The sequence below is a fragment of the Panthera tigris genome, chromosome B3 (assembly GCF_018350195.1).
Source record: "Panthera tigris isolate Pti1 chromosome B3, P.tigris_Pti1_mat1.1, whole genome shotgun sequence".
NCBI classification, from domain to species: Eukaryota; Metazoa; Chordata; class Mammalia; order Carnivora; family Felidae; genus Panthera; species Panthera tigris.
The window spans coordinates 3,358,256-3,375,684 of NC_056665.1; the positions used below are offsets into that span (position 1 = coordinate 3,358,256).

Consider the following 17,429-nt stretch of genomic DNA (forward strand, 5'->3'; position numbering starts at 1 on the left):
CCTTCGCATTTCAGAGCCTCCTCGGCTCATGTCTCCAAAAGACTGGTTTCTTGACCCAATTTCACTCAGCGTCTACCCTGGTTCAACTAGAATTACCGTGATTTCTAATCACTCTTGGACCCTGACAAGATGGCGTCTCTTTCTGCTGAGACTTCCAGGCTCTTTAAAGCCAGTGCTTAACTCTAGGTGCTCCCCCGACACCCGAGCTACTATTTCCCCATTTCCATTCCAAAAGCAGTCCTGGATTAACTCCTCCCAGTCCAGCCTGGCTCCTCATGGTCTCCCCCTGATCTGAATCTTTCCTCTCCAGTGCTACTGTCTCCTACAATTCAGTCTTCCTTGACACTTCTGACAAGGTCCCCCTCCATCCCCATCAGCAGCTTTCTTAAAAACAACACCCATGGGGCACCTGGGTGGCTCAGTCGGTTGAGCGTCCGACTTTGGCTCAGGTCATGATCTCACAGTTCATGGGTTCGAGCCCCGCATCGGGCTCTGTGCTGACCGCTTGCTCAGAGCCTGGTGCCCGCTTCAGATTCTGTGTCTCCTTCTCTCTCTGCCCCTCCCCCACTCACGCTTTGTCTCACTCTGTTTCTCAAAAATAAATAAATGTAAAAAAAAAATTTAATTAAAAAAAAAACAAAAAAACATCCAGACCAACTGACTGCTGATTTGGACATGTGTTTATAAATATTCACATTTACGTTTAATGTACGTGAGAGGTGTGACATCTTTTGGTACCCAAATGAGTCATATTTCTAATAAAAACACTGCCAGCATTCACTGGGCACTCTGTAGGTGCCAGACACTATTTGGAATGCTCAGCACGATTGATTTACTTAATCCTGACAGCACCTCTACAAAGGCAGTATTATTGCTGTTTCCAGTTTAAAATGAGAAAACCAAAATACACAGTAGTAAGCAACCAACCCAGGATTTAAACCCAGGCTGTCTGGCCCCAGAACCCAACTTCTTAGCCACTTCCCCACAGTGTCTTTCATAGTTAGTTATGAGAGATGGTCCTTAACATCTCTGGTCCTTAGTCTCTTCATCGGTGAGGTGGGTTTGACGATATCAAAACTATCACGTAAGGGGGGTAGTGAAACTAAGTGGTACGCCATGCTTGAGGACAATTCCGGGCATTCGAAAGCACTGTATCGATATCAGTAATAACAGAATGGGTGGAAAGCTGTATCTGTGGTTTCCCAGCTCTGTAGAAGCCAGCGTGTGTGCAGGCCACAGTTCTGGGTGATGAGGCAGCCCTCCCCGGGGAGGACTTCCCTTCCTGAACAAAGGGTACTGCATTCAAGGAATGGTTTTTGCACTACCTTCTTTATTGTCTGTGTGTGGATGGGTGTGAATGTCGAACAGTGACTTTGCAATGACAGAGACGAAAGCCACCCTCTGAGGATGATGATGGAGATGATGACGATGAAGGAGACAGAGACGAGTCTGGTTCCTTAAAGACACAGTAGAACGGCTTCTCCAACCTTGGCTGTCTACTGCAGACCATCCTGTATTTGTAAGTTGGGTTTTCCATGATATGTAGGAGAAAGCCTTCTTCACTGGTGCACCACCGCTCAAGGCCAGCTCCTTCATGACGTCCACCGGTGGGAACCTCTACGAACTCATGGTTCCCCATCTCAGGGAGCCCTCACAGAGATCACTCTAGCTTTTTACTGTCTTTGATAAGTTCCTTCCCCTCCTTTCTTTGATGGGAACACTCTCAAGTCTCTGAGAGCCCTCGCTCTTCCAGAGCTCTCACCTCTTAATGAACAGTACCAAAAAAAAAAAAAAAAATCCAATATTCTAGAACACTGCTAATTCCTGTCCATGTTCCCTGCCTGTATAGTTATCCAGCTCCTGACTTGGCACGGGTGTGCACTCTCCTTTTGTCCCGGGTAAATCTTCTGTCTATATAATCTCCGGTCACTTCTGTTCACTCCTCAACCCACTGCAGTCAGGCTTTGGCTTCTGTTGAAATTCATTGAGACCACTCTTGCTAAGGTCACGGGTGGTCTTTGAATTGCCAAAGAGCACATGTTGGACTCCTATTCCAGTTGGTATCACAGCAGCAGTTAACATGGTTGACCGTCACCTCCTTTTTGGAGATACTCAGTCCTTTGGCATCCGTGATACTGCTTTTGCGAAGTCCTGCATTTACCTATTCTTTCTATCTTCTCTCATTCAGTTTCCTTTAAAGTTCTTTCCTGGCTAAACGCCTTGACCTCAGGTGCTCCCCAGGATGCAATTCTTAGCCTCGGGATATAGTCTATACACTCTCTTTGGGTGGACTTACCTAATTTATTTACCACCAATAAGGGGATTTTGCTACCAGACAACAAAGGACTGGCGTATTTCATTTTTTAGTTTTTTTTTTTAACGTTTATTCATTTTTGAGACACAGAAGACGAGTGCAGGGCAGGGGTGGGAGAGGCAGGCAGAGAGAGAGGGAGACACAGAATCCAAAGCAGGCTCCAGGCTCTGAGCTGTCAGCACAGAGCCCAATGTGGGGCTTGAACCCGTGAACTACGAGATCATGACCTGAGCCAAAGTTGGACACCCAACCGACTGAGCCACCCAGATGCCCCTGGACTGGTGCATTTCAGATCAATCCTTTAACCCCCAACAAAATACAATCAACATCTCTTTGAAGGTACCAGAAAGATTCTGACATATTTAATACTCATGGGGCCAAATCTCCCAAGAGAAGGAAAATCCGAGGAGGTGAGCTTTACTGTCTGTATGTAACTCCTCTGCGTGAATCCCTCACCCAAGTGAACAGCGAGCATATCCACTCTTCCACTCAGGCTGGGAGCTGGAATCAGCCTCGCTTCTTCTTTTCTCTTGTGGTCTTCATTCCAAGGATTATCGGACTCTGCAAATTCTATGTCCTAAAGATCTCTCTTGTCTGCCTCCTATCACACTTCCTTGGACTAAGGCCTCATTATCTCAAACACCCTCTATTTACAAAAAGTAGTTTTGAAGCATTTACAAAAAGCTTCCCAGATGGGACTCCTTGCCTCCAGGCTCCCCTCACAGGTAGTCCAGCCTCGACATGCTGCTAAGATTATTTTATTAAAACACAAATCTAACCACATCACTCCCCTGCCTAACTTCCACCTAAGTGATGTGTGCAGCACGACAAGGGAGGCCCTTATGATTGCCTCCTGAATGCCATCTGTCTCCTCCTTCATCCCGTCCAGTGCGGAACAGGATTCAGGCCTGAGCAACATGTTAACAGTTTCTCAAGAACGCCTAGGCTTTTTGTGAGCATCATGGCACCAACTTTGGGTTTCCTCCACCTGGAAAACCTTCCCCACCCTACACCCTCCCATGGTGTTCTCCCACCTGGAGAGAACAAGTAAACTCCCTATATCATAAGTTACATCAAAATAAATTCAAATGAACGGAAGGTTTTACGTGAGGAAAACAGAACCATAGGGGTGCTGGCAGAAAATACACAGGAATAGATTTTTTCCTTTTAAGGCAGCGGTTTACAAATTACAATCTGGGGGTCAAATTCAGCCTGCTGCCTATTTTTGTAAATAAGGTCTGTTTGCTCTTTTTTTTTTTTTAATTTCTGTATGCCTTGGGGGCACCTGGGTGGCTCAGCTGGTTAAGTGTCCAACTCTTGATTTTGGCTCAGGTCATGATCTCATGGTTCGTGAGTTCGAGCCCCACATCAGGCTCCGTGCTGCCAGTAGAGAGCCCGCTTGGGATTCTCTCTCTCTCAAAATAAATAAATAAACTTAAAGTAAAAATAAAAATAAATAAAATTTCTGCATGCCTTGTATTTTTCCCCTCCATTACTACCCTGTTTTGAGTTTAACTAATTTTTTATAAGCCATTTTGATTTCATTTTCATTTTTTTCTATATATTTGGATATATGCTTATATATTTCTTTTAGATGTTTAGACATTGCTTAAATACCAGACAGATGACACTTAATCTCCTGAATGTATAACAAGTCTAGTTTTTTGGGTCAGAAATAAATATATCTATTATCTATATTATCCATTATACAAATATAGATTTACTTAAAAATGGAAAAAGAAAAGCTTCAAAACCAAAGTGTGCTGCTTTATTATGAATGTCTAATGTGCATTCAAAGTATTGAAAAGCAAGCCTTTTTACCAAAGGATAATGTCACTAGGACATAAGGACTGTAATTATAAAAGAAGATTTTGAGGGGCACCTGAGTGGTTCAGTCGCTTGAGCATCTGACTCTTGATTTCAGTTCAGGACGTGATCTCAGGGGTCATGAGATCCAGCCCCGTGTTGGGCTCTGCGCTGACAGCACGGAGCCTGCTTGGGATTTTCTCTCTCCCTCTCTCTCTGCCCCTCCACCACTTGTGTGTGCATGCTCTCTCTCTCTCAAAAATTTAAAAAAAGAAGGTTTTGCAACATAAAGGTGCTCATGGAAACTAGAAGCTAGGAAACGCTGGGGAGGACACAAAACAGTGAGCAGGTGCTCTGGGAGGAAGGCTCTGGGAGGTGGAGGGCGTGGCCCCAGGCCTGGGCTGGATGGCTGTCCCACCACGTGGGTGCCAAAGCAGGAAGAACACACCCAGCAGGATCTGAGAGGAGGACATCACTGCAGCCTCCGAAACAGTCACAGCTGAGGGGGGTGGGGGGGGGGGTTACCCCTCCAGACTTCAACAAGGTCCCCTCCAGAGGGTCTGCTTTCTGACCTGTAATAAGATGCAGGAAACCTAGTATAACGGCACCCACGATGGGGGCTGTCCCGGGCGACCAGCAATTCTTGCACGTGGTATTCTGGGAAGGGTCCTTGCTAGAAGGTTCAGGGCTGAGGTCCCTAGATGCACACCGGCCGAGCAGTCCGGCTTTAGCGTTTCTCTGGCATCAGAAGAGTGGCCTCCACCCTCAAAGCTTTCACTTGCTTCGGCACCAGCTTGTCTGGCGGAACCTCTTCTCTGCCGGGATGCACGCTAAGGAGGCAGGGATGTAACAGACTGGCCCGTGGGTCACCAGCTGCACCTCCTTCAAGGCGCCGGCTTCCCCACCTCCCGCAGTCAGTAACAGGTGGCAGGCCACTCGGCCTCGGGCCCTTTCCCATCACTGTCGCTTGCTGCCATGGTCGTCTTTGGGCCTTGGGGTACTCCTCGCCACGCCCAGTTTCCACGGCTGACTTCTACAGCAAGTCTAGCTTGAACTGATACCCCTGCACATAAAGCTTTATTGGAACACAGCCATGCTCTGTGCTTAGGCATTGTCTGGGCGTGGGGGTTGAGACAGAACATATACGCCCTGCCGAGCCCTAAAACCCTACCTGGCCCTTTACCCAAAATGCTTACTGACCCCCAAATCGTGGGATTACAAAAGGCAGACATCACTGAGATTAAAAAAAAAAAAAAAAAGATGAAAATTTCTGAGGACGTAAAACTTAGAAACTATCGATCCTAAAAACACAAACAATATTGAAAGCCAAACGACAAACCGAAGCCAATATTTAAAATAGGTGTCACGGAAGCGCGTGATGGGCACGGAGGAGGGCACCTGCTGGGATGAGCACTGGGTGTTGTACGGAAACCAATGTGACAATAAATTATATCTAATATAAAAATAAAATAAAATAGGTATCACCAAAAAACTGAAAGTTAACAGGCAAGCGGTTCATACTCGTGACGTAACAAACGCTGGCGGAAAAGACCAACATCCAACCGGAAAAACGCACAGGTGACTTTTGTGGTTCACTGAAAGAGGAGAGGGTCTGGAAAGATGGGGTAAGAAATACAAGGCGGTGTTCTCTACCTTGTTAGCAAGCACGGGAGGCAAATAAAAAAATTACTACTTCATGCTTTACCTTAAAACAATAGCAAATCTTTAAAAAAAAAAAACAAAAAAAAACCTGTCTCGGTAAAGATTCAAAGAAACGGGGGTCTCAGAGAAGTTCACGGAACCGAGAATGTGACAGACACCTGCCGGAAGAAATGGGACTTGCGGAGCGCGGGTCGGAAGCGCTCTCCGCCGAAGCAGCTCAGCGACGGGCAAAGGTGTCCAGCAAGGGGCGGTGCAGCGGCGCGGGGGGTCAGACCTACTTTTCTCCGGAGAAACGTGCGCCTTGGACTGTCCCCGCACGAGCCTGCAGGTGGAGCCATTGCCGGCGCACACGCCGCAGCTGTCCTCGCGGGCGCCGCTCCCCAGGTGCCGGTCGCAGCCCACCGCCTGCGGACAGAAGCGGGCGACGGGAGCGTGAGAACGCGGGGCTGCAGCTCTAGACACTTCCAGAAGCATCCTCCCGGTGGGAGCCTTCCTGGATTCAGGAGGGGGGCTCTCTTCCACCAGGACAGAGTTTGCAAACTGTGCAAGCCGTAAAGCCTTGCAGGATATCGCTTGGGGGGCTGGGGGGGGCTCTTACGCGCCCCCCATCTAATGGAAAGGGGGGAACCGACGCGGCCCCTCCCTGCACATTGTTACCCATTTTTTTAATGTATATTTTTAATTTGAGTCATAGACTTGTGCGTATATAAACTGAACGGAACGCTAGAGATACTGTTTCCGCTGGGTACCCGGCTCCCCACCCCTCTCCCCTCCTCTCCTCTGACCCTATTCTGGTCCTTTTCTCTCCTTTTCTCCCCAAAACGACTGCCATCCTGAAGTCCGCTATATCCTTCTGGGCCACCATTTTGCTTTGAACACTTTTTTCTTTGTTCTTATCTCCGTTTCCACACTATCTCAACATCAATACATACCCATCGCTCTATTGTATATCTTTACATCTCCTTCTGTTTATTGTTACTTATACCCACACCTTGGGTCCTTCCTCTGCCGTTATACCTACGTGCGTATCTTTATAAACCATTTTTATTTATTTATTTTAATGTTTCTTTATTTTTGAGGGAGAGAGACAGAGTGTGAGCATGGGAGAGGCAGAGAGAGCAGGGGAGACAGAACCTGAAGCGGGCTCCAGGCTCTGAGCTGTCAGCACAGAGCCCGACACTGGGCTTGAACTCAACAAACCTTGAGATCATGACCTGAGCCGAAGTCAGAGGCTTAACTGACCGAGCCACCCAGGCGCCCCTATAAACCATTTTTAAATGCAAGAAAGGAATGAATGGGAGATGTCTCACCGCATATGCCTATACTGCTACCTTTTAGTCCTTACTCATAATTGTGACTTATTATTTTTGTGAGCAATTTGTGTGTGCGTGCATGTGTGGGGCTTTACCCGATTGTGAGCTTCTGTATATGAGGCGAAGGGCTATGCCACGTTTCTTTTTATTTTACAAATACATCTTCTACATAGTATGTGCCGGCTGATATTACCTAGTGAGAGATTTTATCTCTACCCTCCTTACACTCACTCAACTTTATTTGTATTTCTATACCTGGTGTTTACCAGGGGCTCTGGAGGCAGACAGCTCCTTGCCCAGCCCCACCAATGCTTTCAAGATGCGGGATGACCAACAATTCAAACTCTCAAGAGACCCATTTCCCTCAAGAGTAATATAGAGATAAGAGGGACGTCTGGGTGGCTCAGTCATTTGAACATCTGACTTTTGATTTCAGCTCAGGTCATGATCCCCAGGGTCATGGGATCAAGCCCTACATCAGGCTCTGTGCTGAGTGTGGAGCCTGCTTAGGAATTGCTCTTTCTCCCTCTCCCTCTCTCTCTCTCTCTCTCTCTCTCTCTCTCTCTCTCTGCCCCTCCCTCTCTCTCTCTCAAGAATAAAAAAATAAAAATAAAAAATAAATGAGTAGTCGGGGCGCCTGGGTGGCTCAGTCGGTTAAGCGGCCGACTTCGGCTCAGGTCATGATCTCGCGGTCTGTGAGTTCGAGCCCCGCGTCGGGCTCTGTGCTGACTGCTCAGAGCCTGGAGCCTGTTTCAGATTCTGTGTCTCCCTCTCTCTCTGACCCTACCCCGTTCATGCTCTGTCTCTCTCTGTCTCAAAAATAAATAAACATTAAAAAAAAATTAAAAAAAAATAAATGAGTAGTAATATACAAATAATAATACATACTTCACATAGGGTCTGGTAAGGATACAATGAGAAAATGTATGTACAAACTCTCAGTACAGGGATTAGAACATTTCAAAAGGCTCAATAAAAAAGGGTCCCTTCTATCATTTCTCTGGTTTTCATTTCGTTTTGACTCCTGGGCATGTCGCCCTCCCCCCCCCCCCCCCCGCTGCCAGCATGGGGAGCTGCTGAATCAGACACTTATCCAAGGTGTCGAAGACAAAATAAAACTGGAGGGAGTTGAAACCACATCTATGGATGATTCCTTCCAAAGTTTCGGTGCTGAAGGGAAGGAGAAAGATCAAATAAAAGTTTCAGGGAGAGGTAGGAAAAGTTCCAAGGAAGTTTAAGGAAAAGCCCATGATTAAAGATATTTTTAAATTCACAAAGGGCTGTCATGAGGCAAGGGTTTACATCTGTTCTTTGTGTTTCCAAACGGTGAGAGCTACAGGTTTAAGCCTAAGTTTAGTTCGATATCGGAAAGTTTGAGAAGCCAGGGTTCTCCAAGAACAGGTATTCAACCGGGAGCTAGGCAGGATGGGAAAACCAGTGCGGGGATTAAATTATCTGAGGAGTAGCTAACTCCAAAGACTTTTGAGATCCTCTCATCCTGATTAGATGGTTTTCTCAAGCTAATAATGAAAGAATGATGGTAATATTTGATTTTTATCGAATGCCTGCCACATGTCCGGCATCATGCCAAGCACCGTACGCGTATTATTTCATTAAATCTTGACAGCAACCTGATGACTCGGGTGATGTCTTCTACCTCTATTTTCCAAATAAGGCATCTGAATGTTACTGAGGTCAACTGGCCTTTCGGTATCACACAGCTGGTAAATAGCATCATCAGGAAGAGCCTGAAAACCAGGTCCACTGATCCCAGAATCTTCACACCATGCCACACCTTCCCCATCTTTACACCGGCAGACGGACCACAAAGAACGAGTCACACTGGCAATTATATGAATATTTACGAGTACATGTGGAACGAATTAAGGGTGATTGATTTTGGAAACGCACTTGCGTGGTTGGGATTCAATCAATGAGTAACTTGTGTTCGTGCAACGTTCTCCAAGGGGAATAATTCTACCATGAAGTTACAGAAACACTGTTTCCGAGCCAAGCTCTGTCCTCACAATTCATGTCCCTGAGCACCCTGCATTTCATGAGAATGACCACCACTCTCTATCTGGTCATCCAGAAAGAGTGTGGGTTTAGGAGCTAGGATGGGCTTGTTTTGAAGAGTGTTTAGCGCCTTGTAAGATCTTAGGCAAGCAAGTACCTCCCTGAGCACTTACATTTGTTTTAAAATTTTCTTTCAAGTGACAGTTCATCCAAAACTTACAGCCAAAAAAAAAGCATGTGAAAACATCACAGAAAAAAAAATACCTGAAAAGAAAGTCTGGTTGCCTTATGATTCATGGGGTATAAGTCAGAACTGCCCCTGAAAGTAAGGGACTACTGGGGCACCTGGGTGGCTCAGTCCGTTAAGCGTCCGACTTCGGTTCAGGTCATGATCTCGTGGTTTGTGAGTTCGAGCCCCACGTAGGCCTCTGTGCTGACAGCTCAGAGCCTGGAGCCTGCTTTGGATTCTGGATCTCGCTCTCTCTCTGCCCCTCCTCTGCTCACACTGTCTCTCTCAAAAATTTTAAAAACAAAATTATTTTAAGAAAAAAAAGAAGAAAGTAAGGGACTACTAAATTTGGGCTCTCAGATCTCATCCGAACCAATAATAAGCAACTTTTGAAAAACTGCCTGGGGTGTTTTCAACCTCGGTGACATCTCCTGAGGTCAAGACCTCTAATCATAATGATTTAAAAACCACTAACTGAGAAAACATATCAATAAATTAACATCTATTAAATAACCAACTTTTGTAGAGCCAGGCACCACGGGGAATAATTTAACAAGACAAGATTCATATCCTACAGTGCAGTTAATGAGACAAATTACACAAGATATCTGATTTAAACAAATATTTAAAGTATATGAGCAGCGCTTCCGGGGAGAAATTCTCCTCCATAAATCATCACTTCAGCTAAGGATTATTTCACAGTTTCTGCATACGACTTCCTAACCAACTAAAAGAAGATAGCATTGGAATTAAGCGGCATTCCTCCATATGAAACCACATCTGAATCTTTTTAGGTAAGTCTAATTTACTCTTTCAAGGGCCAATTTTTTTTTTTATTTTTTTTAACGTTTATTTATTTTTGAGACAGAGAGAGACAGAGCATGAACGGGGGAGGGGCAGAGAGAGAGGGAGACACAGAATCGGAAGCAGGCTCCAGGCTCTGAGCCATCAGCCCAGAGCCCGACGCGGGGCTCGAACTCACGGACCGCGAGATCGTGACCTGAGCCGAAGTCGGATGCTTAACCGACTGAGCCACCCAGGCGCCCCTTTCAAGGGCCAATTTTTTGAGTCAACTTCTGTTTGAGATCCCCAACAAGTGGATTCTACCTTAGAAAAACTTCTAGATTCCTGCCTAGAAAACCAGAGTGTATGGAGCTACGGTAGTCATTAGAGATATTCTAAAATATGGGACTTCTCCTTCAGCCCATGGAAGACGGTACTTCCCACCCCCTTAGAAGGTGAGTGTGGTCTTGACTGTCTTGGGCCAATCAAATAGGAGTCTAAGTGCTGGTGTCACTTCTGTGAGAAGCTTTAAGGGTCAGTGAATGAGTCACATGCTCCCCTTCTTACTACTATAGTTATTATGTAACACCTGTGTTCTAATAGAGCCCCCCTCAGTCTGATCACTGGGACGTTCCAAGAGCAGAGACCCCCGTGGACCCTGTGTCAGACAGGGAGCATTAACAAGAAGTCATCTTCCATTGTTGTAAGACACTCAGCTTTGGCGGCTGTTAGTTACTGCAGGAAAGCGTAGCCAGTGTTGTAAAGAGGAAGGTCTTTACAATTTAACCGTTAATGGACACAGGAAGGTCATTAACAGCAAGGTGTTATTTCAAATTGGACATTTCACACTAAAATCCAGATTTCTAGGGGTGTGTGGGTGGTTCAGTTGGTTAAGCGTCTGACTTCGGCTCAGGTCACGATCTCACGGTTCGTGAGTTTGAGGCCCACGTAGGGCTCTGTGCTGACAGCTCAGAACCAGGAGCCTGCTTCGGATTCTGTGTCTCCCTCTCTCTCTGTCCCTGTCTTGTTCTCTCTCAAAAATAAATAAAAACATTCAAAAAAAATTTTTTTTTAATCCAGATTTCTGGCTCCTGTTGACAGACAGACTCTGGTGTGTTTATACGTAGCTGCCCCCTTCACAAGGAGCAATTCTCCAGGTCTCAACAGCCCTCGTGCTCAGCATGACTCCACCCGATTACTTTCTGTCTGGGACAGGTGTGGAGATACTTGAGTCTGTCTACACGGGACTGCTGTCTGCACATAAGCCCCTATTGTGCCGGCCATCCTTTACCAGACCACATCTTATTTCCAATTACAAACTTCAGCTATACTTCGGGCAATACAAAAAGTACAAATACCACCAGTATAGTGCGACGGTTAAGGAAACAGATTCTGGAATTCGGTGCATGGGTCCAAGTCTAGCTGTCCCCATTTCTAGCTATGCAACTAGAGGGGAACTAGCTATGCAACTATGGGGGAAGTTCCTTAGCCCCCTTACACCCAGTTTCCTCGCGAACCAAGTGGGGCTAATGACTACCCGCCTCACACGTGTGACGAGCTGACACAGCCAAATGCTTTAGACGATGCCTATCAAGAAACCCAGTGAATGTTCGTGGCTATTAGTTTCACTGTTAAGTACAAGTGCTTTCTTCATCCACCCAGCTGTCAGGGAATTCAGTAGGAATTCAATAAACATGAACGGCAGACTGGTCGGAACCAGGTCCCGTTTCCCATAAAATTCAGACCTGCAAAACGGAAGGTAATTTTGCTCAGGGAGCGTGGTTGTCTCCCGCTGTCTGTGGGGCTCAGATTCCCAACAGGTTGTTCCCAGGAGCACAGCGATGTGCTCATTTAAATGAGCCCGCTGTAAACACTCTTGCACAGGTTATTTGTAGTCCGTGCCAAGGCAACATCAGGGCTCAGTCTGCTTATCCTCAGGCAAGCGGCACGAATCACACACACAGTTTCTTCTCTCTGGTCCTAGCTATCACGGAAGGCCACGGCCACATCGTCCAAGAAAGGGAATGCAGGTCGACTTTATCCTGTTGAGGGAAAGATCTGAATTCTCCTGAGAGTGTCTCAGTCACTTCTGAAGAGACCGCATACAATCCTTTTCTTCCAAATAGCCTTGCCGAAAGAGCACTCAGCTTTCGGCAACCAGGGTATCCTGAGGAAGCAGCTTCCCCATCAGCATCACAAAAACGTGATGGGAAGCACACTTTGAAGATGAACTAATTCGGTGTCGAAAATCACACTTCTCCTGCAAGCCCCTACAAGCCTTGGAAATCACTGGAGTGAACTATGCATCTGAGACAAAGAATATGAAGAGGGGGCCTTGGTCAGTGAGGCCGAGGGGGGAGGCAGGGAGAGGCAGCCCGTGCTGACTGCAGGCCTCCTGCCTGACTGTTTCTGGGCTGGGCTCCTGGAATGTGTTTGTGAAGGAACGAGTTTAAAATAGGACCTACATCGAGAATAATACCTCCTCTTTCATACTGAAAAGACCAAGGCTCAGCTATGGTAAGCGGCCACAGTAAATGAGCACATTCTGCCACCAGCGTCGACTCCAACCGTGTCACTGAGACCCCCCCCTTCCCCCAAGCTGAGATCACCAGTATGTATCTGTCTGGTCCAAATGAAGCAATCATCTCTCTGTCCTTATCTCTCTTGATATCTCTGAGGTATTGGACGCTGCTCACTTTTCTTCTTAAACACTCAACCACCCAAAACTTACAAAGAAATTCTGCCCCATCAAGCCTTCCTCCTAAAATGAGGGGGCCAGGACTCCATCACTGGAAACCTGCTTCTCTTATTCAGACTCCAAGGACATACATGAGCTTTAACCCTGTGACCCACAGACTCCCAGATCTATGTTTCTCGTTTGGAATTCTCTCCTAAGCTCTAAATTCATATATCACCCAATATTTTCTGTCTGGAGGAATGGCCTCATCATCTACTTCATCATCCTGTCAGAAATCCAGACATCTTGCTAAGCTTCCCTCTCATTTCCCACATCCAGTAACACACCCAGTCCGAAAAGATTCCTTCATTAGTCTTTACAATTCGCCGTATCTTCTCCATTCAGCCTCCCTCTGGATTACCCTAAGCTCCGGTCATCCCACACTTGACCTCCTGTTGTTTGACCAGACCGTGCCCTCTCCAAACAATCTGCCATATGGCCACTTGAGTGACCTTTCTAAAGACAATCCCAACTGAGCTACTCCTTGTAAGATTCTTTGTTGACTCCTATTGTAACTTTCAGAAGGTTAATGACTGGTTTCCACCGATGGCCATAACCTCAACTTTTAGCATTGTTGCACAGGTATTTTCCACCTCAACTCTACAGAATGAGTTGCTGGTCCTTAAATATACCTACTATTATATCCCTCCAGTGCTATTCACTCTGCTTGTGATTCCCTTTCTCACCTCGGTTTACATAAGTACTGCTCAACTTTTCAAGACCTCAATGTCAAAACATTACCTTGCCCAGAGTATTCTTCAGCTCAAGCTAAATTACTTTTAATAACAATTCTTTTTAATTATGAAAGCAACACATACTCATTGTCAAAAACTTGGAGAATGAAAAAGCATAATTCTTGGGGCACCTGGGTGGCTCAGTCGGTTAAGCGTCCGACTTTGGCTCAGGTCATGATCTTGCGGTCCGTGGGTTCGAGCCCCGCATCGGGCTCTGTGCTGGCAGCTCAGAGCCTGGAGCCTGTTTCAGATTCTGTGTCTCCCTCTCTCTCTGACCCTCCCCCGTTCATGCTGTGTCTCTCCCTATCTCAAAAATAAATAAACATTAAAAAAAAATTTAAAAAAAAAAGAATAATTAGTAGATCTGGGAAGAACAATACTAGTTCATGTGGAGCAGAGGAGGGGGTATCTGAATTGAAGGAATCTGTGGAATCTCCAAGAATGGACTTCAAACTGAGCTAGAAATGCAGGATTGAAAATTGAGAGAGAAATAAAGGAGAGAGACCAAGATATATGAATGACCTCTGAATTTGCACATGGATAAGACTCATTCATTCAGCAGGGTAGGCAGAGGCCAGACAGCGTAGGCACTGTGGGGCATGGCAGAAAGCACGATACGTGTGATTCCTGTCCTCAAAGGACTTACATTCTGGTGTGGAAGAATGTCACGATCAAATGACCACACAAATAAATGTGTACTTATGGAACAGTATCAGTGCAATTAAAAGGTATCAAAATAGGGGCGCCTGGGTGGCTCGGTCGGTTAAGCGTCCGACTTCGGCTCAGGTCACGATCTCGCGGTCCGTGAGTTCGAGCCCCGCATCGGGCTCTGTGCTGACGGCTCAGAGCCTGGAGCCTGCTTCCGATTCTGTGTCTCCCTCTCTCTCTGCCCCTCCCCCGTTCATGCTCTGTCTCTCTCTGTCTCAAAAATAAACATTAAAAAAAAATTTAAAAAAAAAGGTATCAAAATAGAAAAGGAGGACTAATTTAGGTAGAGTAATCCCTGCGGACCTCTTAAGGAAGTGATATTAAGCTGATACCATGAAGGTAAGAAGAGCAGCCAGGAGCAAAGGTAGAAGGAGGTAGGGACAGCATGTGTAGGAGCTTTCTGCCCCTTTGGCAGAATTGGAAAAGCAGCACAAAAGGGAGAAGAGTGGAGTCTCTGAGCTAGAGGAGAGGTCAGTAGAAGCATCCCAGATAAAAAAGCAAGAAGAAAAAAGACTGAAAAAATAAAAACCAGAGCATCCAAGGACTGTGGGACAACTACAAAAGGGTGGCATGAGCATAGTGGGAATACCAGAAGGAGCAGAGAGAAAGGAATAGAAGACGTATTTCAAGCAATAATGACTGAGAATTTCCCCCAAAGTAATGTCAGACACAAAATCATGGTTCCGGGAGGCTCAAAGCACACCCAGAAAGACAACTGCCAAAAGAAGACTACACATAGGCATAGCGTATTCAAATTGCAAAAAAAATCAAAGATAAAGAAAAAGTCTCGAAAGAAGCCAGAGGGAATAAAACACCTTACCTATAGAGGAGCAAAGATAAGAACTACATCTGACTTACCCTTAGAAAACATGCGAGCACGAAGACAGTGCAGGGACAGACTTCAAGTGCTGAGAGAATAAAAACACCCACCTGGAATTCTGGACCCTAGGAAATTATCCTTTAAAAGTGAAAGAGAAATAAAGACTTCCTCGGGCAAACAAAAACTGAGGGAATTTTTTTTGCTGGCAGACCTAGTTCTTCAGAGTATGAAAATGATATAGGTCAGAATATTGGATCTATATAAAGAAAGGAAGTGCATCAGAGAATGCATAAAGGCAAGTAAAATAAAAACATTAGTTTTTCTCATTCTTAATAGGTCTAAAAGATGATGGTTTATCAAAATGGTAACAGCAACAATGCGCTCAATTGTGTATGCTTATATGTGTGTGTGTGTGTGTGTGTGTGTGTGTGTGTATGTTTATGCATTAGTGAAATGAATGACAGCAGTGATAAAAGGGATGCAGGGAGGAATGAGAATTTTTTGGTTATAGTGAAGAAGTCAAGTGTTATTTGAAAGTAAATTTGGATTAGTTGTAAATGTATACTACAATCTATAGGGTAACTACTAAAAAAAGAATTATAACTGATGTATCAAATAAGGAAAGAAAATTCAATCATAAAATGCTCATTTAAAACTGCAAAACGCATGGGGTTCCTGGGTGTTTCAGTCAGATGAGCGTCTGACTCTTGATTTCGGCTCAGGTCATGATCTCACAGTCGTGAGACTGAGCCCCATGTCGGATTCTCTCTCTGTCTCCCTCTGCCTGTCTCCCCCACTCACACACACACTCTCTCTAAAATAAAATTTAAAACAAAAACTGTAAAATGAAGAAAAACAGTGGAGGAAAAATAGAAATACAGAACAGGAGTAACAAATAGAAAACAGGAACAAACATGGTATATATTAATCCAACCATATTAATAATCACTTTAAACATCACGGATCTAAATGTACCAATTAAAAGCAAAGACTGTCAGAGTGGATCAAAAAAACAAGATCCAATTATCCAATGTCTACAAGAACCCTCTTCTGAAGACATAAATAAATTAAAAGTAAAAGGATGGCAAGTGATAGGGCATTCTAACATTAAACAAAATAAAACAGGAAAAAGAATATTAATTTCAGACAGAGCAGACTTCAGAGCAAGGGAAGTTATCAGCTTTAAGAGGGGCATTCATGTAATGATAAAGGGATCAATACTCCAATAAGACATTAACAATCCTTAATGTGTACGTGCCTAACAAGAGAATGTCAAAAAAAAAAAATGAGGCAAAACTGATAGAACAGCAAGGAAAAATAGATGAATCCACTACTAGAGTAAGGAGAATTCAACACCCCTCTATTTGAAATGCACAGATCCAGCAGGGAGAAATCAGTAAAAACACAGTTGAACTCAACAGCATCATCAAAAGAACTGGATATAATTGATATCTCTTGACTATTTCTTTTTTTTTCTTTTTTTAAATTTTTTTTAACGTTTATTTATTTTTGAGACAGAGGGAGACAGAGCATGAACGGGGGAGGGTCAGAGAGAGGGAGACACAGAATCTGAAACAGGCTCCAGGCTCCGAGCTGTCAGCACAGAGCCCGACACGGGGCTTGAACTCATGGATCGTGAGATCATGACCTGAGCCGAAGTCGGACGCTCAACCGACTAAGCCACCCAGGCGCCCCATCTCTTGACTATTTCTAAGAACTACAAGATACACATTCTTCTTAAGTTCACATGGAACATTCATCAAGACAGACCACATTCTGGAACATAAAACACACCTTAACAAATCTTAAAAAAAAAAAAAGAAATGGAATCATACACCATCTACTCTCAGACCACATTGGAATTAAACTAGAAATCAATTATCAGAAATACAGCTGGAAAATTCCAAAATACTTGGATATTAAACAACTTACTTCTAAACAACATGAGTCAAAGGAGACATCAAGAGAAATTTTAAGATATTTTGAGGAAAATGAAATTAATATTTACCAAAATATGTGGGATACAGTAAAAGCAGTGCTTACAGGGAAATTTACAGCATTTCATGCATATATAAGAAAAAAAGAAAAATCTATAATCAGTCATCTAAGCTTCCACCTTAGGCAATTAGATGAAGAACAAATTAAATCCAAAATAATCATAAGAAGAGAAATAACAAAGACTAGGGGCAGAAATCAGTGAAATTGAAAACAGGAAATCAATAAAGAAAATCAATAAAGCCAAAAGTTGGTTTTTAAAAAGATCAATAAATTCATAAATCTCTAACAAGGCTAACTAAGAAAAAAGAG

The 17,429-nt window shown here is 44.6% G+C and overlaps 1 protein-coding gene across 10 annotated transcripts in view; it reads right to left on the bottom strand.

Moving 5' to 3' along the window:
- ADAMTSL3 (ADAMTS like 3) overlaps positions 1–17,429 on the bottom strand; it is a 353,112-nt gene that overhangs the window by 190,721 nt on the left and 144,962 nt on the right. For all 10 annotated transcript variants that reach the window (XR_006218331.1, XR_006218332.1, XR_006218333.1 and 7 more), the window contains exon 7: positions 6,061–6,187. Coding sequence is in view for 6 of the 10 variants with exons in the window: in XM_042987917.1 (XP_042843851.1) it covers positions 6,061–6,187 (127 nt within the window). In the remaining 4 variants the exon portion in view is untranslated. The remainder of the gene's footprint in view (positions 1–6,060; positions 6,188–17,429) is intronic.